The 26,567-nt window shown below is 38.8% G+C and overlaps 2 protein-coding genes across 7 annotated transcripts in view; both read right to left on the bottom strand.

Moving 5' to 3' along the window:
* Aralar1 (calcium-binding mitochondrial carrier protein Aralar1) overlaps positions 1–22,014 on the bottom strand; it is a 35,762-nt gene extending 13,748 nt beyond the window's left edge. For 2 of the 6 annotated variants that reach the window (XM_076444407.1, XM_076444406.1), the window contains exons 1-2: positions 21,665–22,014; positions 229–285 (exon numbers count right to left, since the gene is read on the bottom strand). In XM_076444407.1, coding sequence (XP_076300522.1) covers positions 229–285; positions 21,665–21,706 — 99 coding nt within the window. In that variant the 5' untranslated portion in view covers positions 21,707–22,014. Of the gene's footprint in view, positions 1–228; positions 286–5,718; positions 6,519–10,740; positions 10,883–21,660 lie in introns of those variants that run through there. The other 4 variants (XM_076444410.1, XM_076444411.1, XM_076444408.1 and 1 more) reach the window with 4 other exon arrangements.
* Positions 22,015–23,142: 1,128 nt separating this feature from the next.
* On the bottom strand, positions 23,143–26,566 carry LOC143218874 (uncharacterized). The gene is made up of 9 exons (XM_076444418.1): positions 26,043–26,566; positions 25,711–25,939; positions 25,465–25,628; positions 25,106–25,361; positions 24,916–25,034; positions 24,758–24,845; positions 24,260–24,677; positions 23,975–24,198; positions 23,143–23,898 (listed from the first exon to the last, which is right to left on the bottom strand). The coding sequence occupies exons 1-9, from the start codon at positions 26,279–26,281 to the stop codon at positions 23,476–23,478; spliced, it is 2,160 nt and encodes a 719-aa protein (XP_076300533.1). The 5' UTR covers positions 26,282–26,566; the 3' UTR covers positions 23,143–23,475.
* Between the last annotated feature and the right edge of the window lies 1 nt (position 26,567).

Consider the following 26,567-nt stretch of genomic DNA (forward strand, 5'->3'; position numbering starts at 1 on the left):
AGATAAAAAATTTAAAAATCGTGACCCTTTCTTTTTCCTCCGCAATTGCGACCAAAAACAATTTTTAAAAAAAATTTATTTACACATTAGCTAGTAAAGTAATGCTTCTAACGTCTGAAAAAAACTCAAGCTACTGCGTCCACTTTTGAAAAAGTAATTCGTTTTTAAAATGTGTACGAATACTTTCTAAACCGACTGTATTTCCAACTTTATCGAGCTGGCACTTACCTGATTGAAGATTTCATGGAGGCGTTCAGTGTGCGCACGCTTTAGATATCCGGAACCCTTAAACCAAAAATAATCGATCAATATATTAAAAATTATCCAGAAATCCTGTCCTTCTTCTCCCGAAATTTTCATTGATTCCTGGGAACCGCGGGTTATCTACGACGGCGGGTTATCGTGCGAGCGATTGCGAAAAGGGCTGCAATTCACGCGCGCGTCTCTGTTTATAAATTTTTTCGAACCGCAAACATGATACGAGCCGTATACTTGACGTAACACGATAAAAAAATCTTGTGATTCATTGAGAGAATATGCTGATTAGAATGTTGTTGATTTTCATACATAAATTGATTTTGGAAAAAAATATGTGTTCAATTTTACTCGATGTATATTAGGTTGGCAACTAAATTCGCGACCTTCTGTTTCGCAATTCTTTTATTGTATCATTATAACCTCGTCCAGTGACCATTCCTTTCGTAACTGTATTGCATGTAATTTGATATTGTTGGCAAGGAAGTAAAGTCGTTATTTTCAGGTGAAATAAAGCCGAATTTCTGTATTCAAGCGATGAACTTTAATCAATAAAATATTTTATGATTTATTCGTTTTGGCAAAAGATCATCGAACAACAGAGAAAATATCTTATTCATTCAAGTTCATTGTGCTGAACATTGCAATTTTTCAAGATCTTCGGTCTTTTTACCACTTTTCGTTTATAACTCGTGAACCAAGTAACAAATTTCAATGAAATTTTCAGAGCGTATATCATTTATACGAGTTGACCAAACACATCCTTCTAAATTTTCGTTATTGACCCAGCTAAAAAAAAAGTCGTCAAAATCAATTTTTTACCACGTTTTTTTACCATTATTTTTCACAATTCCGACCAAATACAATTTTTTCAACATACTTTTTATATGTCATTTGCTAAACTAATTCTTCCAGCCTTACAGAGAAATTGAAGTAGTTTGGTCCATTCATAAGAAAGTTATTCTAATTTAAAGTGTGTTGAATCAGTTATGCTCCTTACTGTATAAACGACTTTGTTTGAGAAAATGTCTAAGACGCGAACTTAGTTGCGCCAACCTAATATAATTAACTCCTTGCGATGAATTTTCTAAAATTCTAAATTGTGGTAATAAAATAAAATAAAAATAAAATTCTATGTTGGTTTTGTTAATGTACAGCTATTGGAGAACATGTAAGGATACGATAGATACAAACTTTCTGCGTTCTTAGGAAATTATACCAACTACAAAATAGTTTTAATCACTGAAACCGTAAAATAAATCGCAGGGAAAGGGGTTAAGAAAGACTTGTACTTCATTGAGAGAACTTTACTGTTAAAAGTCGCACATTTCATATGCAAAATTTAACAATTGTTACATTAGGTGGACCAACGCAGCCTTTCGAGCAGAATCACTAATGCACATCTATTTAGCATACTTTCGCCATTTCCTTCGCATAATCGCGCGTGCAGGGACAGGGACTCGCGAACGATAGCGTAAATCTCGTTACGCAACAAACCGATAAAGAAAGTTCGGTCCGTCGCGATACCGCGATACCGAGATCGAATTACGTGGCATGCTGATTATTATCCCGCCGATAAATGTTCTAATGGATCGTAAATCTTAATGCGTTCGGAAAACTCGTAGTTTTGTGTTATACAACAGCAATAAACTAGGCAGCTTTCTGTCTTTAGCAAAAACATTAGAAGAATTTAAAAATGGTGTTATTTTGACGAGGTCGGTAGATCTAGTGTTAGACATACCATAAAGAAATAGATTCCTATTCAGTTCGTCTAATTATTAGGTTGTACAGAAAGAAATGCAGGATTTTCGTTCCTTTGTTTTAATATTGTAATTTTATATCAATAAATATTTACCTTAATTTAATGAGTTATATGTCATTTTAAAGCTTGTTCTACGCTCTGTTTAATTATGTTTTTGATATTTAATTTTATTCAAATTTTTATTATATTATATTATATTTTTCTACGAGGTCAAACTAGGCCAAACTCGGAATATCAACGAAGTATGGGGCGAAGGAAGTGTCGACGAATGCACAGCTTTATATTCTTAAATAATATTAAATTTTCTGTAAAATATTAATTTTAATACTATTCCCCTCAATAATATTAAAATCAATTCTCATAATAATTTAATGTCACTATTAATCAATATTAAATTTTCTACATAAAAAAATTAAACAGACTTCGAAACGCACTAAAAAGTATGAAATAATTTTCATTTAATTTATATGAATATATACACGCGAACTTACATGCAATACAATCTTTTCGGAGGCGGCGCAAAATTAAAAATTTTCCAAATGACAGATGTTGCTGATTATGATTCCATTGGAATATGGTGGGCTTGGAAATCAGTAAAAAAAAAAGCGAAAAAGGAAGGCACATATTGTTGTTTTTATTAAAACAATTTCAATAAAATTGTTTTCTATGCGAGTTGTAACACTTTAAAAACATAGGTTTAAATCCTGCATTTCTTTCTTTACAACCTAATATTACGTTTGCGTGCGTATTTTGCGTTTATGCCTCGTGGAACTGCCGGTCGTTCCAGTCTATGTACATATGTATACATATGTCCAACCATAAGCGCTGACACCGTGGCAAATGGTTCAAGGTTCAAAAGCAACGAATTTAATAGGATGCAGTAACTGATCGCCGAAAGGTCCCGAACCGTTTGACATGTTCGCTTGATACAGTTAGTTAACAGCTTGTTAACGACGTCGCACCGCCTCGAGAAATATTGAATCAGAAGTTAATTAATTCCCCGAGCGGAGCAGGGGCTCTCCGAAACGAGCTTGGGATATGCGAAGATCGGCTCCCAGCTTATGGCACGGGTCTGGCCTAAAGCTTATTTAACCCCTTGCCGTAACGTTTTCTTTACAGTCACCGTGATCAAAACGTTTTTATATTTCACCACGTTTTTATTAGCTCGCTTTCTTGTCTGTCTGTTTGTTTGTCTGTTCGGTACAAATTTTGCAATTGATTTTAAACTAACTTCCCGATGAGCTAGAGACTTGAAACTTTAAACATAGCTCAGAACTGGATGACGATGCAATATTTTTAAAAAAATTTTCATATTAACCCTCGCTCGGTCATCGCGTTCAGCGATTCCCACTCCGCGCGACAGCGCTCCCTACTCCACTACGCGTTCCCACTCTGACTCATCCCCACTTCACTGACCCGCTTCGCACCGAAGGAAATCAGTGTGCGTTCGAGCTCCGTGCGGTGTTTACAAAGTTACTACGTATTATTATACTATAATGTTTGTTCACCAAGCGAAAGAACAGTTTCACCGAGATTCTCCGTCGAATCTAACTGAAAAAATGCACTAAACAGTATGAAATAATTTCCATTCAATTTCTGTGGATACACACGAGTGCAATACAATCTTTTCGGAGGCGCTGTGAAATTGAAAATTTTCGACACTGGAAATTACGAAAATCCTTCAATTCTTCTACATGCTTCCACATATTAATGTATCTTCTCTTCCCACCCACTGATTTCCAAGTCCACCATATTCCAATGAAATTTTGCGCCGCCTCCGAAAAGATTGTATTGTATGTAAGTTCGTGTGTATACACATAAATTAAATGGAAATTATTTCATACCTTTTAGTGCGTTTTTTCGAAGTAGGTTTAATTTTTTTTACCCAACAAAATCTTGAATTCGTAAGAGAAGGGGAAAGAACTTATTAGCACACCTATAATACAATCTTCGTCGCGAGTCCAACTCGTTAAAATACGGCAAGGGGTTAATGAAAAGGGGAGGAAAGCAATTTCCTGATCTCAAGTATCCGTTTCTTGTCGAACTCAAGATCTCCGGCAAGCTTCGAAGCAGCTAACCCGACGACCCAATTCGAATTGGCTCGAGCATGAACTTTAAACGGATGACTAACTGTTGCACGCGTTGTCTACTATGTATTTCGACTAAGACACGCTTGTTGCTCGAAGCAGTCATTTCGGGCGGTCTACAGGGTGCTCGAATCGAATTCTACGCGTGGTCAAGAATCGAGACTTCCCCGGTACGATAGATACAGCACGAGCTTGCGTCACGTGGTGATCACGTGCGACGACGTTCTGTTACATGCAGTTTTTCACGGTCGCTCGGCGTTCGAGAACTTGACGCAGAAAATAATACGAGAATGGCAACAGAGACGCAGATATAAAGACAAACGAACTGACAGACAAAGAAAGAGAGCGGAGCCTCGTGTGCCAGCTTTATGAAGCCGATAACCCGGCCTGTCGCTGCTCAAAATAAAATTCCTGCCAGCTAGAACTTCAGCGCACGACCGAACCACAATCTTATCTGTCGTAATTATTCCTACGGCTGCCTCGAAGAGCACCACGCCTCGACATTTAGGGAGCTCGTTAAAGAACATTCGTAACGCAGAAAAATTCGCGAAGGTATCAGCTCGACGACTTGTTTAGATGGATAAAGTCAAAGTCGGATGAAAAAGGAAATACAGCAAAGATTCGATCTAGGAAAAGCACTCGTCTAGCGTCATTTCAATCAGAAAAACGCCACAAACAAGTTGGCGAAAGTCTGGTAAAAAAAATAGCGAAAAATAAAGAAGTTTAACAATTGGATTAGTAGTGGTTCACACCGATATACTCGATTCCGTACCGGACTATACACGGCTCTAGCTTCTCGGCCCCTTGGAGGGGTATGCAATTTTTCTTAGATCCTGGAGCTCCCGTTTTCTTAGCTCAAGACTTCATTATAGATAACAACATTCTTGTCTCTAATCAGATCTACATGAACCACAGAAGGTGGCTATTATGCTCGACCCAAATGTTTCGATCTAATGCTGTGTTCCAATTGTTTCAACCGTGAAATACTCTACTCTAGCGATGATCTACAGCAATAACTTTTAGTTATCACTTTGTTATAGAGTAGAATAACTTTTTTATGAATGTACCAAACGACTTCATTTTCTCTGTAAGGCTAGAAGAATTAGTTTAATAAATGACGTCTAAAAAATATGTTGAGAAAAAGCATTTGGTCGGAATTGTGAAGAGCAATAGCAAAAATCAATTTTCACGACATTTTTAGCTGGGCCAATAACGAAAATTTAAAAGATGTGTTTGGTCAACTTGTATGAATTATATACGCTCCGAAAATTTCAGTGAAATTGGTGAATTGGTTCACGAGTTATAAACGATCAAAAGTGGTGAAAATGGCAATTTTTCAATTTTTCAAGATGAAATTTTCGGAGCGTATATAATTTATACGAGTTGACCAAACACATCTTTTAAGTTTTCGTTATTGGCCCAGCTAAAAAAAAGTCGTAAAAATCAATTTTTGCTATTGTTTTTCACAATTCCGACCAAATACATTTTGGAGAAATTGAATTCGTTTGGTCCATTCGTAAAAAAAGTTATTCCGATTTGAAGTGTGTTGGCTGGGACAATAGCTATCGAGATGCAACGTTGTTGAATAACATACTCGGTGGCCCAGGAACGTACCGTGAAAAACCACATATCGCACGGAATTCTCTCTCTTTGCCGTCGGCAAGATGAAGAAAGGGGTCAGAATGCGGCGGCAGCGGCTGCTCTCTCGGTTTATTCCAGCAGAACGAGTCACGTGCTGCCGGAAGCTAGCATGCTGACGAGGGTCACGTGCTTCGAATAATGGGTCACCGTCACGGCACAGAAAAAGATCAGCAGATGGCAGAATGCAACGTGTAGTATGCGTGCAGTATGCGTGGAACGCCGGTCATCAAACCGCGAAAGAGGATTCGAGAGACGAGGACCACACAAAGACAACTCGACGAGAGTATCCTACACGCGCGAAAGTCACTGTCGGACTGTTTGTCATTGGCCTAGGTCCTACGCTGCCGAAACGAAAAGAGAACGCACTCTTCCCCTCGGCACCCTTCTCCTAAACTCTACGACTCGATCTCTGGCCCGTTTTGTAGTCAACAATACACCTACCCCAGCACTAAAAGCGACTCAAATGTTCTACCTTGTAAAAATGGCAAGGCTCTATTTATTTAGATTTCGTGCAATTTTTATCACAACGTTTGCTTTCGGATAAAGAAATTGATCGGATCAATTTCCATTTAAGCATGAATCTGGTCGTTTGATCATCAGTGGTGGGTTCAGTGTTAAAAAAAACTTTTTAAAAACCGCGATTATGTTAAAATGCACTAAAAAGGAGGAAATAAATTTGTTTCCTGGTTCTCCATGGAATACCGAATCCAGTTAAATGATTACTTTTCACCAATATTTTAAGCAATTAGTTCAAAATTTTTTCTGTTATAAAATTAGTGTCGGAATAGACAGAAAAATTTAATATACATTTAAATAAAATCATGACATTAGTGACTATATATAAAAGCGTGGAGCGACCACGAAGATTATTTTTGATTTATTTTTATAGTCACCAGTCATGATTTTATTTAAATATATGTATATGTAAGTAAATATATATATATATATATATACTTAAATAAAATCATGACAATAGTGACTATACAAATAAATAAAAAATGTCACGATTTTATTTAAATTTATATTAAATTTTCTATCTATTCCGACACTAATTTTATAACAGAAGAAATTTTGAACTAATTACTTAAAATTTTGGGGAAAAGCATTATTAATCATTTAACTGGATTCGGTATTTTATGAGGAACCAGGATAAAAATTATTTTCCCCTTTTTAGTGCATTTTAATAAACGTGGTTTTCGAAAAGTTTTTTTTTATATATTTCATTTTATTTATTGTCATCGGAAGCAAGTGTGTATCCAAAGTTTCAGCAAGATTGGACTATGGGAAGAGGTTTAAAATTCGATTACAAAATTTGATGCATACAACAACACGGTAAAAAGATGGACAGAAAATGGAAGGAGGAACAGAAGAATTTAATATTACTGGTATATTTTTATGCAACTCCCCTTTTCGTCGTGTAATCTCAAAATAAAAATCCGCAAAATATAAATATTTTACCTGATTCGCAACAAACTGAAGCGAAATAGTGAAAATGTTCTTTCTAATGTTTTTACCGTTTTAAATTACACAGTTCCTGTGCTAAATGCCTAAAATGCTATAGGATATAGGTCAAGAATTGCAGTTGCAGTTTCTATGGGGGAGCTCTAGGGGGTCCTCGGTTCTCGGGTAAGTTAATCGATTGATTGATTGAGAAGTTACTTCAGCACTGAGAGAGCGAAACGGTCATGCTCCATTGTCAAGAGCAGGTATTTTTATGTGTTTACAAGAGCGCGTGTCTTGGCCAACCGGTTCGACGGCGCATAGCTTCCTGCATGCATGACGCTGATTTTGCAACGCGTTATGCAATCGGCGAATCAACGAGCACACAGCCCGTTGCTATCGTGGACGTGCGTACACGCGTGGCCGGGTAATTTAGCGATGCTGTACGTTTTATGACGTATGCATCGGCGCGGCGCTAATTAACGCGGCTCGTGCCGATGCCAGAGCATCAGAGTGTAAACTTGCAGTGCACATGGACACCTGTCAATCGACAATCAAAACCATTTAATTGTGTGCAAAGTGACCGGACGTGATCGCTGATATCAAAGGAGTCGGGTAAACTTTACTTTACCGGACTCAGAATTACATAGTACCTTTCTCCTACGAATTATGATCTATTTAGTATGAAATCCAGTAGATTTGTAGCCGGCGCGGATGCAGATCAAAGTTTCGATCCTCTAGGATGAATAGTTGAGGAGTTATGGTCGCTTAAAGTTGAGCATTTCTGACAGATAAGGGCGCCGCCACATTACTGAAATATGCTCAACTTTAAGCGACCATAACTCCTCAACTATTGATCCTAGAGGTTCGAAACTTCGATCTGCATCCGCGCCGGGTACAAATCTACTGGATTACATACCGAATACATCATAATTCGTAGGAGAAACGCACGAATTTTGAGTCCGGTGAAGTAAAGAGCAGCCAAGTAGTTCGATTTTATTGATTTTATTTTTTAATCGAGAAATTCTCCGAATAAACAGAAAAATCGAACGTAGAAATTTCACCCTTAGCAGTCGAGGTGTGATTCGGAGTCACCACTAAAAATTACTGTACCGTTATCCACGATATTGTTTAGATTATTAAATATGTTGATATCTCTAATCAATGGACTGCAGATTTTATGCATTTATGACAAGAATGAGTGGACGTAATTTAAAACAGTGAAGATATCAAAACAATTTAAGAACGTCCATATGTTATTTGCAGTTTATGAAAAATCGTTAAAAATATCATATCAATTTCATATCCATAAAATGAAACAAATCGTGTACTACAATGGAATTATCCTAGGTCGGAAGAGAAACGTTTAATTTCCGAATAGAAATTTCTACGTACCTGAACGTGTTTTGAGAACGAGAGCAGGATTTCAAACAATGAAATCCAAATCCTCATATGGTATAAGAAATCCATTAAATCGCATTATTGCTTGCTCTAACATACTTCATAACGATATCGATTTTTTTAATGGCACGTTACAGGCATTCAAAACAAAATTGCGCAATACGATATGTTAATCGTACCTGTATCTGTTTAGTTTCGCACGGTCCATTTTTATGTAAAATTTTAGTTAAGACATAGGTTAAGATTTTATGTCAAGATATTTTGTCATATCTTCTTTTTGTTATATCAGTTATACTGTCAAAACTGTACACATTTGTATAAAAGGACCTCGGTCCGTATATAATAATAATAATAATAATAAATAGCTCCGACTGCAAAGGGTTAGGGACTTTTCTATGCGGCTGTAGAAACGTAAACCTTTGCAATAGCCGTCGCAGAGAGCTCAACAAAATCGTTTGTTACCGAGCGAGCTCGAACGAGGGATAAGCTCGTCGTTCACAGTTAGGAGCCGAGTGCGCGAGACGTTTCCATTGTTCCGTTCAATCCCCGAAGGCGAACGCGATTAATGGTGCAGTTGGACGCAGTTCGACGTTGCTAGACCGTGTTCGTTGCGGTCGAAAAGAATGGTAAGCTGAGGCGAGCGAGCAACAGGTGTCTTCGAGTGGCACCGCACACGGAATTGGATCATCCGAGTGCAATAGAAGTGCAACGAGTCAAGGTGGCCGTCGAAATATCAATTTCTAAAATAATCTATCCTCTGACCTTCTTCAAAAAAGATCCAGAACTCTTTTCACCGCGTTTAACACCAAAAACCCGATAAAATACCGACTCGATTTCGACAGATTTCTTCATCCAAGCATATGTTACGATAAAAATCGCAGAAAGTATGAATAAATCCAATCTTGTTATTTCTGACGCTGTCCAACGAATATTATCTCGCTGTCGTATTTGATCAGGATCGTCTTAGCAACGAGATCTCAAGTTTACGTAATCGCGTTTTCGTAATTGATAAAAAGAAGCATCGCGTGAGATCAACCGCGCTCGACATTTAGATTCTGATTCAATGGAGATCGTTAATTGCGCAGCGTGCTCGACGGAGAGACGGTAATTAATGTTAATTTGATATGAGAACGAGAGTGTATGGTTGGACGTCCGGTGTAGTCGGATATTCTTTATCTCGACTGCAGGATAAGACTGGAAGAATCGTTTTTCTTTTCTCCGAAGCGCGATATGTAAAACCCGAAATAGAGTGGACACGAGAAACAGTTCAGTCTCTTTGGTAGAGATTAAAAATCAAGTGCCACTTTGTGATCAATCGAAACGGTATTTCACATTGAAATCGATTTCTTCGTCTCTGATCATTTTGACGGCAAATCTATCGACCATTAAAAAGATCTTTTATACGTTCTATCGAAAATGGCACGATTGAATTTATTTAGATTTTGTGCTGTTTTTTACAGTAAACCTATCGACCATTAAAAAAACCTTTCATATGTTCCATCAAAAATGGCACGATTGAATTTATTTAGATTTTGTGCCGTTTTTTACAGTAAATCTATCGACCATTAAAAAAACGTTTTGTATATTCTATCGAAAATGGCACGATTGAATTTATTTAGATTTCGTGCTGTTTTTTACAGTAAATTTATGAAAAATTAAAAGAATCTTATATAAGTTCTATCGAAAATGGGACGCGATTGAATTTATTTAGATTTTGTGCTGACTTTTTATTATAATCCTACAGTCAGCCCTCCTGTACGCGATTAATTCGCACCGCGTTGTAAGAAACTCGGAATTAGTACAAACTGGATCAAATTCGATTAAATTTGATGCAGATAAAATTCCAATTTTTGCTCCACGTTGCAAGAAACCCAGAATTCATGCAATCGGATCAAATTAACTTGAATAATAATGAAATAAAAAATCTGTCTCCAGCGTGAATTAACCCTTTCGCTGCTGGCATATATTCACAAATGTGTCTGCCTAACGCAAAACAAAAAAAAAAAGAAAACTCCCGTTCCCGACAGCCGTAGTTAAAGGGTTAAGAAGAAACTGGCTGCCAACCACGTTGCACATTCGAGCACTATAATGGTAGCCCGCGACGTTAACGAGGGAACCGGCACAGAGCGTAAAATTGTCGAAGTATAATCTGACCTCCTGGTAATACGTGGAGAGATTCATCCTATTTCATGAAGATTCGTCGCACAGAGAGGCACTGATTATTCTCACGCGTACAACTGGATCCTCGTCGGCATGATTAGCTTAAAACGGAAACACGGGTTCATGCCCAGAAATAGTCGAGCATGGGAAGCAATGGGAAGCGTCCGCGAGAACGATCCGAGCGTAACTGGCTGGACTGTGCTAGAGGTGCACTCTCTCCGAGGCTGCAGTCTACTGTACTCCGCGCAACTGGTACAAGTTCACGCAGCAGAGGCCAGAAGGGAGGTGGTGGACGCTGACAGGAGGTCCCCGAACCCTTCCTCTGTCAAAGGAGAACCAGGCAAACCGTGCACTGGTCACAGGACACCGAGGAGAACGCGTCTACCAGGCGACAGAACGCACAGTGTGCACATAAAGTGCACGGAGTGCAAAAGTGCATCGTTCTATCGCGAAATGCATCTGCACGCCGGATTGCCCGTTTCGAATTTTGTGCATCGATCATCCTGGACTAAATCGGTCGAGCACTTAATGCGACCGACATCGTGACCAGACTAAGGATGTTATTTTATTTCACATGTTGAAATATCGATTAAAAGCTGCGACGTTCTATTGAAATATTGATTAAAAGCTATGACGTTCGTTTTTTTGTTGTATTGAAATATGATTCTAAAAGCACTTCTAGTTTTTCCCAAATTTTCATGTTTCCGGGCAACTTTTCCAAATTTTTTTAATCTAAAAACCTGATTCGGACTACAACGAACATTTTTTTTTTTAAATTAGCCAAATCGGTCCAGCCGTTCTCCCGTGATGTCGTGACCAACGAACAGCATTTGATTTTTATTATATAGATAAATAAAAAAGAATTTTTAAACGTGGGGCGCAATCAATAGATAATTGATGCATGAATAGTTCACCCGAGTCACTAACAATTTTATTGCACTGCAAATGATATGAACTGTTGTGCCCCACGTTTTTCGTTTCAAATCTTAGAAGTATTTTCATAGCTATTAAAAATTCACAATCACAAATTTTCAGGACTATCTGTATGGGGCTAGGAAAAATTATTTTATACTTTTTAATTTGTCTTAAAAGCGTTTTTTCCATGTGCTCCAGTTTTGCTCCTTTTGAATCAAAGTGCCCCTACGATAAACTACCACCTTTAATTCGAGTTGTCAAACGTTTAAACATTCCTACGGGAAAACATTCTAAGATCCAGAAATTCCTCTTAAATTCTCGCGAATTTTTCTGGTAGTTTTCGAATCTGGTAGTTTTTCAGTAATTTCTTATTTTATTTTCTTTTTAGAAGACCAGACTGCAGCCAACATATGGCACGTAGTAACAAACACAAGTAGAGAAGGTTTTATGACGTATTCATTCAATTTAGATTTAATTTAGATATTTAATAATTTAATAATTCAATTTAGATATTTAAAGTTCCACTGTCGAAGGGTCAGGTAGTAAGTAAGCAATACACGCAGCGCAGTCATCCCTATATATGTGAGGGGGGGGGAGGACCCAAGTAGGCGGTCAGTAGACTTACAATTAGGTTAGCGAGCAAAGTTGCAGATTGCGCTTTTGCGACAGACAAGAAAGCGAGTTAATAAAAACGTGGTAAAAAATGGTGCAGTCTAAAACAATAGACGCAGTCACAGAATTTCTGTTGCATTTTGCACGAAGATCCGCAGCCAATTATTACTGCAGAATATACAGTGGGTGTACAAAGTATTCGTACACCCTTTAAAAACTAATAACTTTTTCATAATTGTAGTAAATGACCTGATCTTTTATAATCAATTAGAAGCATTGGTTTACGAAATGAGATGCAAGAAAGATTTTCCAAAAATTATAATTCACAAGATTACATGCAAACATAAAAAAGGCATTTTTCAAAACTTTTTTATTAGGGCCCTTAAAGAAAATTTAAAATATTTGTTTTGTAGATCTATGTTAGTTATGCACACGCTGAAAATTTTATGAAACTCGATTAACATACACACATCGTAGTTTTACACGACTATTTTCATCTTTTCATCTTTCGATACCCATCGTTTCTTCCTGCGTCAACCGTAAATTATAAATTTCGGAAAATCTTTCTTGCACATCATTTCGTAAACAAATGTTTCTAATTGATAATAAAAGATCAGGTGGTTTGGTACAATTACAATAAAGTTATTCCGTTTTAAAGGACGTTGGAATACTTTCGTTACCCACTGTATATTTCCGAGTATGGTATGGAGTCACGTAGGCTGTCACGCGGATTGGATCGCGTTGCAATCGTCTATCGCTGTGTAGGTGCGTACACAGTATGCATCGATAATGTGCATCGTGTAAAATCTTCCAGAGGAATTTTCACCGGGCCGGGATCACGGATTAACCGGAAAATAATGCCGCCGTTGAGATAATAATACCTCGGTATCCAGGTCTCGCTATGCCCGTGGAATTAGGTCGATGCGAGAAGAGAAGGAAACGCGGTACGCGTCACCGATTCGTGTGCCGAGACGAGAGAATTTTCGCGAGAGCTTTTTTTCTCAAACGGCTGCGCGACGCGGCTCGCGAACTTTTTCCTACCGTCGAAAAAGAACGAAACTGGAGCAGAAAATCGCGAATCGTGGCTCGATTAAGTGGCGCCTTTCGGCACGTGTCCAACCTAAACGTAATAACGCCAAAGCGCGGTTGTATCGCGCCGCGGATACCATGGGCGAGCAAGTATTTATAGTATAACAAATATAGTGCGGTGTATAAATTGTATACCGATCCCCGACGATCTAGGCTGACTGAAATTAGCATTCGCAAATCGTCATTTAATTTATCGGCTGCTATTTCTACATCCAGTCACCGGCGTTAATATTCGCACAAAAAGCGATCAAAATGTTTCAACTTATAAAAACGACGAGATTCAATTTCTTTAAATTTGGTGCAACATTTATCACAACATGTGCTTGGACAACGAAATTGATCCAATCAATTTCCGTGCAAGCAGCTTCATAATTTCAATAATTGTAAAATGAAAAATATAAAATCGTTCATTTGACCGGCAGTGGTAGGTCCAATGTTAATATTCGACTACACGACTTGGATTTATGTATATAATTGTAATTTATAGAATTGTAGCGAGACAGATTTCGAATCCTGAAGAACGCGTTTCGCATTGTTTTACTCTAAAGATACGATCGATACCGTTATTAATTCATGCGCGGTGTATCCGAGCAGCGATCGAACGTGTCTTCATATTTCATCGGCTTGCCCCGAGGGTTATCGATTGCTCCCGGAATTATTCGAGATTGAATCGCCGCGCGATCATAGGGGAAACGTCGATATATCTCTTTGTCGCAAATGAAGCCGTGATTTGAACGATTCCCTCTGAGCGCATTTGAAACGATCAAGGTGCGATCGCTTCGAACATACCGATAACGTTATCTTTGATCGAACCATTTTGCTAGCTGATTTGACATCGTTACACAATTAGGTTACATAATTACGGAAAATGCTCTGACCACGTGCCACGGTCGCACAAGTGTACAGATAAAGAAAGTAGGGAATAAAATGGATCGATTTCTATATGTTGAAACTTTTGGCAAAGACCAAGAGATGCCGATTCGCGAATTTCGACTCGCGCATCGGGTCGGACAACTACAGCAATGCGGTGAACTGCACTAGACGTGGCCTTGACGTGTTTTCTTTACCGCTAGAATCGATAATTGATCCGAGGCCGGGGAACATTTTCACGATGTCACGCCGACTCGACTCGGCTCGTCGTCGCAGCGATTATCTCGGGGAGAACAGCATTGTGTAAGCCGAGGCGAGGCACAGTGGTCTAAAACGCGAAATTTAGTGACATTTTGCCCAAAAACCAACTGTATCGTATAGGTATCTGTTGAGTGTATACAGGGTGTCCCAAAATTCGTGAAAATCCCGAAAGGGGGTAGTTCCTGAGACCATTTCAAGCGATATTTTCCTTTGCAAAAATGTTATCCGCGGCTTTGTTTAGGAGTTATTAACGAAAAACGTGGACCAATCAGAGCGCGACCTAGACACGAATTGCCACAATCGGCCAATCGACAGTTGGCGCGCCGGGCTGACTGTGCCAACTCGCGTCTAGGTCGCGCTCTGATTGGTCAGTGTTTTTCGTTAATAACTCCTAAACAAAGCCGCGGATAACATTTTTGCACAGGAAAATGTCGCTTGAAATGGTCTCAGGAACCACCCCCTTTCGGGATTTTCACGAATTTTGGGACACCCTGTATTGCTTTCTAAATATCCATCAACCTCGAAAATGAAAATATCAATAAAATTTAATAAAAACCATTAGTGTAACAAACAGCTAAAGTTGGAAGTTTTGAAGATAGCCTTCCTCATGGAAAAAATTGCTTTTCTTCTTTAAGATGCCCTGACGATCCTTTTTAATATTTTCCTTCCAAATTTTTTTAAAATGAACGGTTTATCTTTAAGCTGTACATTACTATTTGTCAATTGAAAATTAGTATTTGTAATGCATTAAAAATGTTACGCTAAATGTAATGAAGAAAATTTGCAAAATTATCAAGACTTCGCGAGGAATATCTTTTGAGTCATAAGAGGTCATAGAATTTGACAAAATGGAATATTTTCAGCATACTTTCCTCTATGTAGTCATGCAAAAATCATTTCCTAGATCGTCCTATATCAAAAGTTATTATTGTTTAAAGCCGTCCGTGCGGCTGTGCGTATTGGTTCTCGCATCTATCGTCGGGACTCCGTGACAACTAAGAAACACTTTAGACTTTTGAAACACTTCAAATCTTTATGCTATGCTACAATTTTTTGAGCGTTATATACTATGTATTTTCCTCTTTATTTAAATTTTGTTTTGTGCAGTTTATATTTAGTGCGTACCTCAGTATACTTTATGCATTAGTTCAGTATTATACCATCGTTTAGTACAGTTTATATTAATATACAAGGAGAATTAAGTATAGTTCTCCGAACGCGCGTTGTATACGTTTTAAACAATCATCTTATACGACCGTTTCTCCCACCAATATTCAGAAAAAAATGCTATCGATGAATTGGTTTGCCCGATCGACAATTTCACGCCTACTCCAAACTTATATTGTTGTCACTTCGTTCATCATCACACACTCACTGCAACATACTTTAACTCAGCACGAGTCATACGTTGTTTACAGTAATTTATATTTTGTATTTGTTATATAATTTGTGTTTGTTATATAATTTGTGTTTGTTATATTGCGTGTTTGCGTTTATATTTTGTGTTTGTTATATCTCGTTCGTGATAAAACATATCGTTCCACTAATATTTGGTAAGTACATAAATAGTTGGACATTTATTACGTTAACTATTTTCCGTGTTCAACATTTCTTCCTTTATTATTCTGCTATTTGTTATTTATTAAGAATGGAGGCGTTCCGTATACATATCTGAATTTATTATATTTATTACCACGTTTTTATTAGCTCGCTTTCTTGTTTGTTTGTTTGTCTGTTCGGTGGCAAATTTTGCAATAGATTTTATTATTGTTTACATTTCACTTTGTGCATTATGCAGGTACTATAGATTGTGAATTTATAAGGATCAGATAAATTTTCTCCGGAGGCTTTGGAAAATCAAGAAACAAATTTTATTCAAATAGCGATTTCTCCAAAATTTAGAAAAACAATATATTGACTAAGCTGAATGTATTCCGTTTCAAAAAAATTTGCTAAAAGTTGTTAAATTTGTAAATATGTTTAAAACATAGTTAAAAAAAACTATTACATAAGCGAAAAGTATACCACATTATACATTATTAAAAAAGATTACATGTTAATATCCTACACCCCAAATTTCACGTCGATATCTTTAATAGCTTAGAAGTAATACCAAAATGTCACTAAATTTCGCGTTTTAGACCACTGTGCGAGGATCCGATGTGCGAGCCTCTGCAAATTACACTGGCCAACAGCAATTTTGCGTTTCGATAATCAATAGGTAATTCCTATACATAGATCCCGATTTCCGCGAAACTCTATCCTACAACGACAAACAATATTGCCGGCTTCGAGACACCAAAATATTTCAATGAAATTTCTAATAATCTCCCTGAATTTATATGTTTTAACTAATTAGATAATTAAAATGTGTTGCGCGACCCGCGTCGCTGGGAATCGTTCTTTTGTTTAACAAGCTTCTCACGAGTTGACGGCGCTAGCAGTTTTTACCATTTTCCTTTTTTAAAAAAGAACCTTTTCTACAATTGTACCAAACGCGACCTCATTTTTTATAATCATTTGAAAGCATTGGTTTGTGAAATAATGTGCGAGATTTTCGAAAAATTATAATTTACAAGGTTACATATGCAAAGATAAAAAAAGGCGCTTTGTAAAACTTTCTTATTTGTTTTATTTATGTTTTGTAGATCTATGTTAGTTATCCACATGATGGAAATTTCATCGGAATCGGTTGACGCAGGAAGAAACGACAGGCATCGAAAGTTGTACGATTCTGTGGATTTTAAAAACTACGATTTTCACCATTTTTAAACGCTTATAACTCGTGTGTACGTTAATCGATTTGGATGAAATGTTCAGCATGTGTATAACTAACATAGATCTACAAAACATATATTTTAAATTTTCTTTAAGGGCCCTAATAAAAAAGTTGTAGAAAATCCCTTTTCTATTTATATTTCTGGATCTTAGAATGTTTTCCCGTAGGAATGTTTAAACGTTTTACGACTCGAATTAAAGGTGGTTATTGGAATTATCGTAGGGGCACTTTGATTCAAGAGGAGCGCGGGAGCACACATGGAAATAATTATTTAAATTAAAAACATCTTTAATATACCACGTTTTTAAGACAGACTAAAAAGTATAAAATAATTTTTCCTAGTCCCATGCAGATAGTCCTGAAAATTTGTGATTGTGAATTTTTGATAGCTATGAAAATACTTGTAAGGTTTAAAACGAAAAACGTGGGGCGCAAGATATACATAATAGTAAGGAGTGTAGAGAAGTAGCTGCTGTTGAGAAAACTCGGACAACAGTTCATATCATTTGCAGTGCAATAAAGTTGTTGTCGACTTAGGTGAACTGTCCATGCATCAATAATTATCTATTGCATGCGCCCCACGTTTTTCGTTTTGAATCTTACAACTATTTTCATAGCTGTTCAAAATTCTCAGGACTTATTTTATACTTTTTAGTACGTCTTAGTACCTCTCTAAAAATTTCTTTTATATAAATAATTTTTTTACACGTGCCTCTAAAAGCGGAACTTACGTGTGGTTTATTTCGTAATTCCCAGAGAAACGAAACCGGTAAGCTGTACCGGAGTAATCATACTATGTAACTTGAAACAATATCTCTATTAAGTTCGAAATCCGCGTGTTTTTCTGCGGCAAACCGGAGTTGCAAAATCGCACGATACGCGCTAACTGTAAAACAGTTACTCGGGTGGCTGATAACGAGCGAATCGTTGAATAACAAGCGTCGTAACATGCTGAAACATGGCAAAAAGATTATAAAGACGGAACGAGACGTATACCGGGCAAAACCGGACCGCGACAGATTTGTTTGCGCGTATTGTTGTCCCGCGGCCGATTAAAAATTGTTTACACACGCACAGAGATATACAGGCCAAAATATTTGTCGTGGAAAATTTCTCAGTCCCGACCTCGGCTAGAGTCGATAGTTCTTATTCGAATCGCGACCGATTAGATACCGGTAACTAAAATTTATTCGGGGCTCGCTCTCGTCAAAATTCTGGTTTCCTGTTCAGAAGGTATATACAGGGTGAACCACGAATTGTGATCGGCAGAGAAGTCTATACAGAGCACACTGATTGTCTCGTAAAAATGAAGATGGCATTAAAAGTATGTAATATTAAACTTCGAGAAGAACACAATAAGCTGACTGAAAATATGAACATTGTTTTTATGGCTTACAATAAATTCCTATCCGCATTGCACAACTTCCTTTTTCCAGTTCGTATCGCACGTGCTGGAGGACATGACCGATGAATTACAGCTCCATAAAAAAACACAGAAATATAAATCATTTTTTAGAATTTCTGAACCGATCAGCACGATCCTATTCTTATCTCATTCGTTCTCTGCTGATAGCACTCATTTTCTATACCGGGTGAACCACGATAAAATGTTTGCACCGATTCAAAGTCACAGGAGCCACATAGAAATTTCTTTCTTCTTTTAATTGTGTTATTACGCTGAAATTAATACACCGATGCCCTTAAATCTTGTTAATTTGTCCACTGCTTTACATTGTACGTGTCCATTTTTGTCATAAATGCATAAAATCCGCAGTCTAGTTACATATTAGCAATCTGATCGAAAATGTTTTTATCAGATATATGTAGCATGGTTTCAAGAGAGCTTTCACGTGATTATAATAAGTATAAGCTGTGCAAATTGGTAGAGTAGACCAAAAATGTCACGAAGAAAATTGCGTCCGAAGAAAGAACCGCGAGACGTTACGGAGGGAACGGCGAATTACTGCAGAACGCAAGGAGCGACGCACAGTGGGACCTTTCGTCCAAATCGGAGACAAAATCAAAGAACTTTCGATAGAAATGAGGTAGAGCGATGAAATTTTTTTAAAATTAAAGCTGAAACTTTGCAGAATATGGGAAATGTAGGGAGATTATGGTACGAACGTTTTTTAACCTTGAGAAAATTCGTTAAACATGTAGAATTTCAAGAAATCGATTTTGCAATATCCTGAGGTCGTAGAAAAATTTTGAGACCAGATTTGAAATCAGCGTGAAAAGAAAGCGAGCTGATAAAAACGTGGTAAAAATCTACGGGAAATGAAGTACTGCATGTTCAAAAAAAAATTTTCCGCGCGTGATATTGGAAAAACCACAATTTTCTCGAAATTGTGCAAGTTTAACGAATTTTCTCAACGTTAAAAAACGTTCTTACCATAATCTCCCTATTTTTCCCATATTCTGCAAAGTTTCAGCTTTAATTTTTAAAAAATTTCATCGCTCTACCTCATTTCTATCGAAAGTTCTTTGATTTTGTCTCCGATTTGGACGAAAGGTCCCGCTGTGCGACGTGGGTGTTTCCACGGTTCGAGGGTAGCGTCAATTCGTTTCAATTCAGCGGCGGGTGCATTGAATAATAGGAGAGCGCATTAAGGTCCATTGCCAATGGAGCCGCTACAGGAAATTGTTTACGTGATGGTTAACGTTAACGTTCTCCTAGATTCAGTTTGGAAAATATACGTAACAGTACAGCCTCGATTATCCGTACAAATCCGTACAAAAAAAAAAAGAACAGTTACTACTCTCCGTAACTGTGACAAGGACGTCTACCGTAACTGTTACACTTTTGTCCCTACCACTGCACAGTGATACCGAATGTCCAATTCTTAAAGACATTCTTAAAACTTTCTAAATATTGGACCTCACAACTTTGATTTTAAAAATAAAACAATAAATCAAGCTAGAAGCTTCTATTCCTTATCTACCATTTTGTGGAAGATGAGTAAACACCTCTGCTATAACTGCGACTCTGCACACCCGTAGTTTCCACAGTTGCGGAGAGAAACCGTACCTTTATTGATTCGTAGAATAAAAAGTGTCGCGTATCGAACGCATTAGATCACGCTGTTTACATACGTGCAGCTAGTTAGAGTAATAGAGACATCGTATAATAATCGATGTTCTACCGTGTAACTACAGCGTGGATGGTTTTTTATTTAATAGATAATTGATAAGCTAGAGAGTTGGGAGTAATGATAGACGGTTAGATAATCGGCTGGACAGATTCACGGTGTCGCGGTTTCGAAAGGATTCATCGTCATGGTCAAGGCGACCGGAAACGAGGCTCCACGTCTGCGTGGATTCGAGCCGAACGCCTCTAAAATTAGGTCATTGTTTCGGTGTATCTTATATAACCAGTGCAGCAAAACTCTATTATTGCACGTCTCCTATCTTCCTCGATTCCGGAGCGCGACACACGGCACAATTTTGTCGCAGCTTTACACCCGATTCGAAATCTATGAACGTAGGTCGTCGGGATCTATAAATGCGCGAGGATCCGCATTTATAATTAGCGGATATAAACGACATCTAACGGTGGAAATATGAAATGGACGAGCACAGCATACGAGTATAGGTAAAAAGCGGTCGCTTTAATCGAATTAATTACCGCCCCGGTGAAAGGTTAAACGTTTAATGTGTCTTCTCGAGCAACGGGTCACGGATTCACCGTTATGAACCGCCGATGCTTCAATATATATACACACGTACTCGCATGAATGTATAACACATATATATCGGTGTGTGTGTGTGTGTGTTCGACTGTTCCACGTTTTCGTTCGATCTTCCGTAGAATCGAAACGCACGAGCCATATGGGAGAACATGTTCGAGAAAGGAGCTCTGTGGATCGCCGTGCGTGGATCCGCGAGATCGGTTTCGATCGCGACGTTCGACAGATTCAGATAGATTCTCTCTGTGTTTAGGGGCGTAGATTCGCGGAAGTCGGCGATCATCGGACCGCTTCCGGTTTCGTTAGGGTGGTGGCGTGGCTAAACAAGGTTACATGGACGGTTCCGATGGGAAGATCGAAAATGTATCGAGATCGAGAGTGAGGGTTGCGGGCACGAGTCCCCGTGACCTCGAAACGAAGACGGCCTCGCAGCCCGACTACTCCAGGGGATCGATAATCGCACCGCCATTCGCGGACACGTATACCACAAAATGCAGATGCGGTTCGGCTGGTGTGGCTGCAGTGCCGGCCTCTCCTCGGAATTTCGAACCGATACAGATCAAAGCCGAGAGAGAATTCTTTTGGATTCTCCGTAAAATCCGCACCGATCGTCCTTGATCTACATCGGCTCTTTACGTTGCAAGAAACGCAACGAAACGCGACGAAACCCCGTCTACGTTTTAAACGACAAACAAAACTTACCCACCTCTTGGCAGGATACTCGAACGAGAAGCAAGTCCTTCAACATTCCCAGTAGCAGAAGGTTTCACAGAAATATCGCCGGTTCGGTGTCAGTGTTATTCTCACAGGACGTAAACGCGAAGGCAACCCGGTGGGCTGGTACGTTCGGTTTCGTTGTTCGTATTATACACCACACTTCTTACACTCGTACCACTCACACGACAATCATTTAGAACACGAGAGGATGTTGGTTTTTTTCTTGATACGATTCTATCGAGAGTCACGAGTCAATGATTCTCGTCGCGACGCGATCTACCAAACGCTCGGCCGCACTTTGAAAACACTCTGCGGAACGGAAGCTGCCATACTGATACTTCTGCAAGAAAACCGACCACCTATCGCCATCTGGCCGACCACGCCGGGAACATGGCCGCCGTCACTGCTTTCCTCGCCGGTCCAGCGCATTATTTGAATCGGAAAGTATCCGGTTGTTTCTTTTATTCGTGAACCGGAATTTAGATTGTGTTTTACGGGAGAACGATGTTACAATGTCTGTGATACTATAATTTGATATTATGCGCAAGCTGATCCAAAAAATAGCTCATCATTCGATCGGATTGAAAAATCGAAAAGACGTGACTTGCAACTTCGACAAAATGTAAATATGCCGCGTAATCTGACCTCGGGTCGGGTATATCGGTGTGAACCACTACTAATCCAATTACAAAACTTCGCGTTATTTTTCTGATTGAAATAACACTAAACACGATATAATTTCAACTACATTTAGTGGTTTAATTGACGGTACGAACATACATTATACTTCACATGTGGGCCAAATTGTATCTTGTTTGGTATCATTTTAATCAGAAAAATGACACAAATATGTTGGTAAAATTTCATTAAAAATAAGTAAAAACAAACAAGTTTCATTTATTACATGAAGCGGTCTCGTTGCTACGCTATTTTTTGCTGAAATCGGCCGCGCTCTGTTTACACGAGCTGTGTTTTTCTATACGTTCGGCTCGGTCTTTGAAGGAAAAAAAAATGTGTCCCTTCCCGAGGCCCCTGCGTCCATCGAATATTTACTGTACGCCTTTAATAGGTTGATAATAAAATAGCAATATTTTAAAAAATGTATGTCAAAATAGCTCTAAAGGTTCATTTTATATATTTTTCCCCAAATTTCAAATATTTATAAACCATTCCTAATAAGAGCATTATTAATAAATTCATTTATTAATGAATTTCCATATTATTTCGAAGTTCTCGTCTGTCCTTCTTTCTATGTAGTAAACTCACGTCTGTCCTTGTCGGATACCAACTTGTATATCACGTTCGCCTAATATTTACTTACCAGGGGACCCGAAATCCCGCTAAAAAGTAGGTAGCATGAGTGAGCCGTTCTCTGTCCTTGTCTTACTGGTTTTACACATGAGATAGGAAATATTAGTTTGCGAACCCGCCACCAGTCCAATACAGAATCTTCCGAGTAAATGTACTGGTACATACAGAATTTCTGCCAGAATTTACATCGCCTGTTATTTACGTTTGTCTGTTTTGACGAATGTCATAGGTAGATACGTAAAAAATGACTCACAGTTACGAATGTAAATAAAATCTATTTTTATTTTCAAGAATTGTATCAACAAAGTTTTCAAAACGGACGGATATTCGACGGTGTTCTTCGGTCGATTCGGTTGCTTTTCAAAATCAAAACAGTTTCGGTCGTCGTTCATCGTCAGTGACAGCAAATTGTAAGTGATCATTTAACCTCAAATTTAAATCTCTACACAATCGGCTTCGTTATGTTTCTTGTTCGAAACGTTTATCTGTTTAAAGCGGCAATGCGTAACAAGGGTTAGATGCTGATCGTTGAGAACAGATGCACGATTTGATTAGGTTATGTAGCTCTAACAGCAGCTGCGTGAAATTCGGTCTGTTCTCGGGCTCTGTGGACCAGCAGGAACGCATTACGCTGTAAATATCATTGGAAATATTGTCAGGTTGCTCTAAACGTCCATCCTCTTTAACTATGTAGCGCAACAAACGATCATTCTCCAGGTTCGAATATGGGAAAGCACCGTAAGTGCAAATTTCCCACAGTACAACTCCGAAAGACCATACGTCGCTTTTCGATGAGAACGAACGGTCACGCAAAGCTTCTGGTGACATCCACCTTATGGGAAGGTGATGTGTTTTACCATTGCTACTGTTTATCACGTATATACCACTACGTGAGAGCCCAAAGTCAGAAATCTAAAGATCACACGTTAAAATTCAATATTCTAAGAGGTGCTGATCGAATCCTACAATATTATTACTATTTCTATACCTTCAAAGTAGAATCTGCTCCAACAAGAATATTCCTCGCTGCCAAATCTCTGTGAACGATCTGTTTGCTTTCCAGATATTCCATGCCTGTAGCGATATCTACAGCAAACTTCAGGAATTGAAGCTTTTCTGTTTCGTCTAAACGGTTCCCTTCCTCCCAGTGGTTATTCAAAATATTCAGATAAGTTTTGTTGGACACTGCAGAGCTTATGTTCATGTATACGGCTGAAAATGAATATAAACTGAAACCGAGGCATATAATGATAAACCTCATATGCGTACATACTTTTGGAAACACTCGTGTCGGACAGATATCCAAACGTGTTTCCATGGTTGTGAGCGAGTTTCTGGGCTTGGTTCTTTCGTTGCAGATGTAAGTAAGAGAGCAGATCTCCGCCTTGCATGTACTCCAGGAGAATACATATTGGTTTGTCCGGTTGAACACAGTAGCCGACGAGGCTGACCAAGTTCGGATGGTTTCCTGCCTTCTTCATCATCTCGATTTCTTCTAAGAATTCTCGACGCACCTCCGACTCGATCGAAGCGTGGTCGTTCTGGGACATTTTCACGGCCACCATAGTGTCGGTGGTGTCGTCCAGTTGACCGAGATACACTTTACCAAAGTGTCCGTTCCCTAATTCGCGTAGGAGCGTTACGCTTCTAAACGGCGCTTCCAACGCGTCCGTTTCTCCCTTCTGCTCCTCCTACAACAGGCCTCAATTTTTCGGTGTTCTTACTCAGCGAGAAATTTATAAGTAATTTACTTCGCATTGATTCGTTTTACCTCTGTCTCTGGTAGGAAATACAGAATGTTATTCTTCCGAAGAACCGTCTCTGCCCATTGGCTTTTGCACTTGGGGATGCTCTGTATCCTGAAAGCAAACAGTATTATCTTCAATTTATTATACATAAGGATTTTACGTATATTCCTGTTATGTTTACCTAGCTTCCCTGTTATAATATGTTGCGCAGTACAGCGTGTTAGGGAACAGTACGCAGTAGCTGAAAACAGCGAATAAAACGCAACAGGCTCCCATTACCGCGACGAATATCAACCACTTCTGGAAAGTAAATACATCGATTTCGTGAGCGCTTGTTTACAAAGCGTTCAGTAAACAAGCTGATACTCTACCAAGTTCTTATCGATAGTTTCGGTGGTTTCTGATAATAAAGAGCGTAATATAAATGTCCCATCTGTTCCAGCACAACCACGGTCGTTCAAAGCATGGACCATCAACTTGTAGCCATCTCTTATTGTTAGCTGTACGCGTTGATCGTTGGACTTTATGTTCCACGAGAAGCTGGTCGTTTTCGCGGTTACACGTCCTATTTGCGTTACATTGTAAATTAGCAGGCCTTTCTTCGAAGTTAGTAGTGGCACACCGACGCTGCAACAGTTAATACGCTTAACTATGAACACTTTACTTCGATACAGAAATAAATATCTTTGTACGGTATACAAAATTCAAAGAAAAAAATAATTCTAATTACCTGATTACATAATAATGGACCTTTGACGTGTCCGAGGAGCTGCTCCAGTCCATGATCATTTCGTTTTCTCGAGTAGTAACATTTAACTTCGGAATAGGCAATGTTGATTTAGCGTTGACGCAGGTGCATTTACGGCCGATGCATTCCGGAACGGTGTAGAGTACCTGCAAATATTTTTATGACTCAGCGTAACAAAGTGCACGCGCTCTAAAATTATGTGAACAATTATATATTATCAGAACTTACTTCCGCGGGTTTTCTCATAGATTTTGTTCTCGGATTCGCGATAACTTGTACTTTGTAGGTGCAATTCGGTATGATGTGTAAATCGGGCATACCGATCGACGACATGCTGTTCGCTGGCAGCAACGCATAATGTTGCTGACCGTTGTCCAACACTTGAAAAATCGCGCCTTCCGGACATTCTGAGACGGCCGTCGTTTCGTCCTCGGTTCGCGCGTCCATGATAATTATGCTACAATAAACGCAAACAAGACGAGACGCGTCCAATTACAATTTAAAAATATTTCTACGCTCTTATCGTACGATCCTCTTGCCTACTCGACGACGGACATTACCTATAAGACGACGGTTGCCTCGCGCTGCTCGGAGGCAGCCAAGACACGTTCAGTTTCAGGGACTTGTACACATTTTCGCTCGCCGAGTATCTCTCGTCGCGTACAACGTTCACACTCAAGTTCCTTACTGCGCCGAAAAATTCTATTGCACTTGCGACATGTTGATCACCCGATAGATTCAACGAGACGATCAACGCGCAGTAACAATACGCTTTCAGCAACGAACTTCTCGCGAACATTTCATTTTCGTGTTATGACCCACGCTCGATCGACGAACTGCTTGGTATACGACCCACTCCCATCGATCCGCGATTTATCTAATAATCTTGCTACGAAGGTACGCAAGATCGGCTCGAGTACCCGATAAGACGATAAGCTGTCGATATTTTCGAGCGACAAACAATTGCGCGAACGTGTGCGTACCAAACAGTATGACGAAAAGCGTGAGGCGTCATTTTATCTGAGGTGTGAGGATTATCAATGGCGGACATGTAGTAACCGGAAGTATCTGTTGCAGAAAAGAGC

The sequence above is a fragment of the Lasioglossum baleicum genome, chromosome 20, assembly GCF_051020765.1.
Source record: "Lasioglossum baleicum chromosome 20, iyLasBale1, whole genome shotgun sequence".
NCBI classification, from domain to species: domain Eukaryota; kingdom Metazoa; phylum Arthropoda; class Insecta; order Hymenoptera; family Halictidae; genus Lasioglossum; species Lasioglossum baleicum.

Bases quoted from the DNA above. Each gene is read 5' to 3' on its own strand.
- LOC143218874 (XM_076444418.1), bottom strand. From the start codon at position 26,281: ATGTTCGCGAGAAGTTCGTTGCTGAAAGCGTATTGTTACTGCGCGTTG. The intron at 24,846-24,915 runs GTAAACATAACA...GTTTGCTTTCAG, and splicing joins TATTATAACAGGGAAGCTAG to GATACAGAGCATCCCCAAGT. The intron at 24,678-24,757 runs GTAAAACGAATC...GGCCTGTTGTAG, and splicing joins ATTTCCTACCAGAGACAGAG to GAGGAGCAGAAGGGAGAAAC.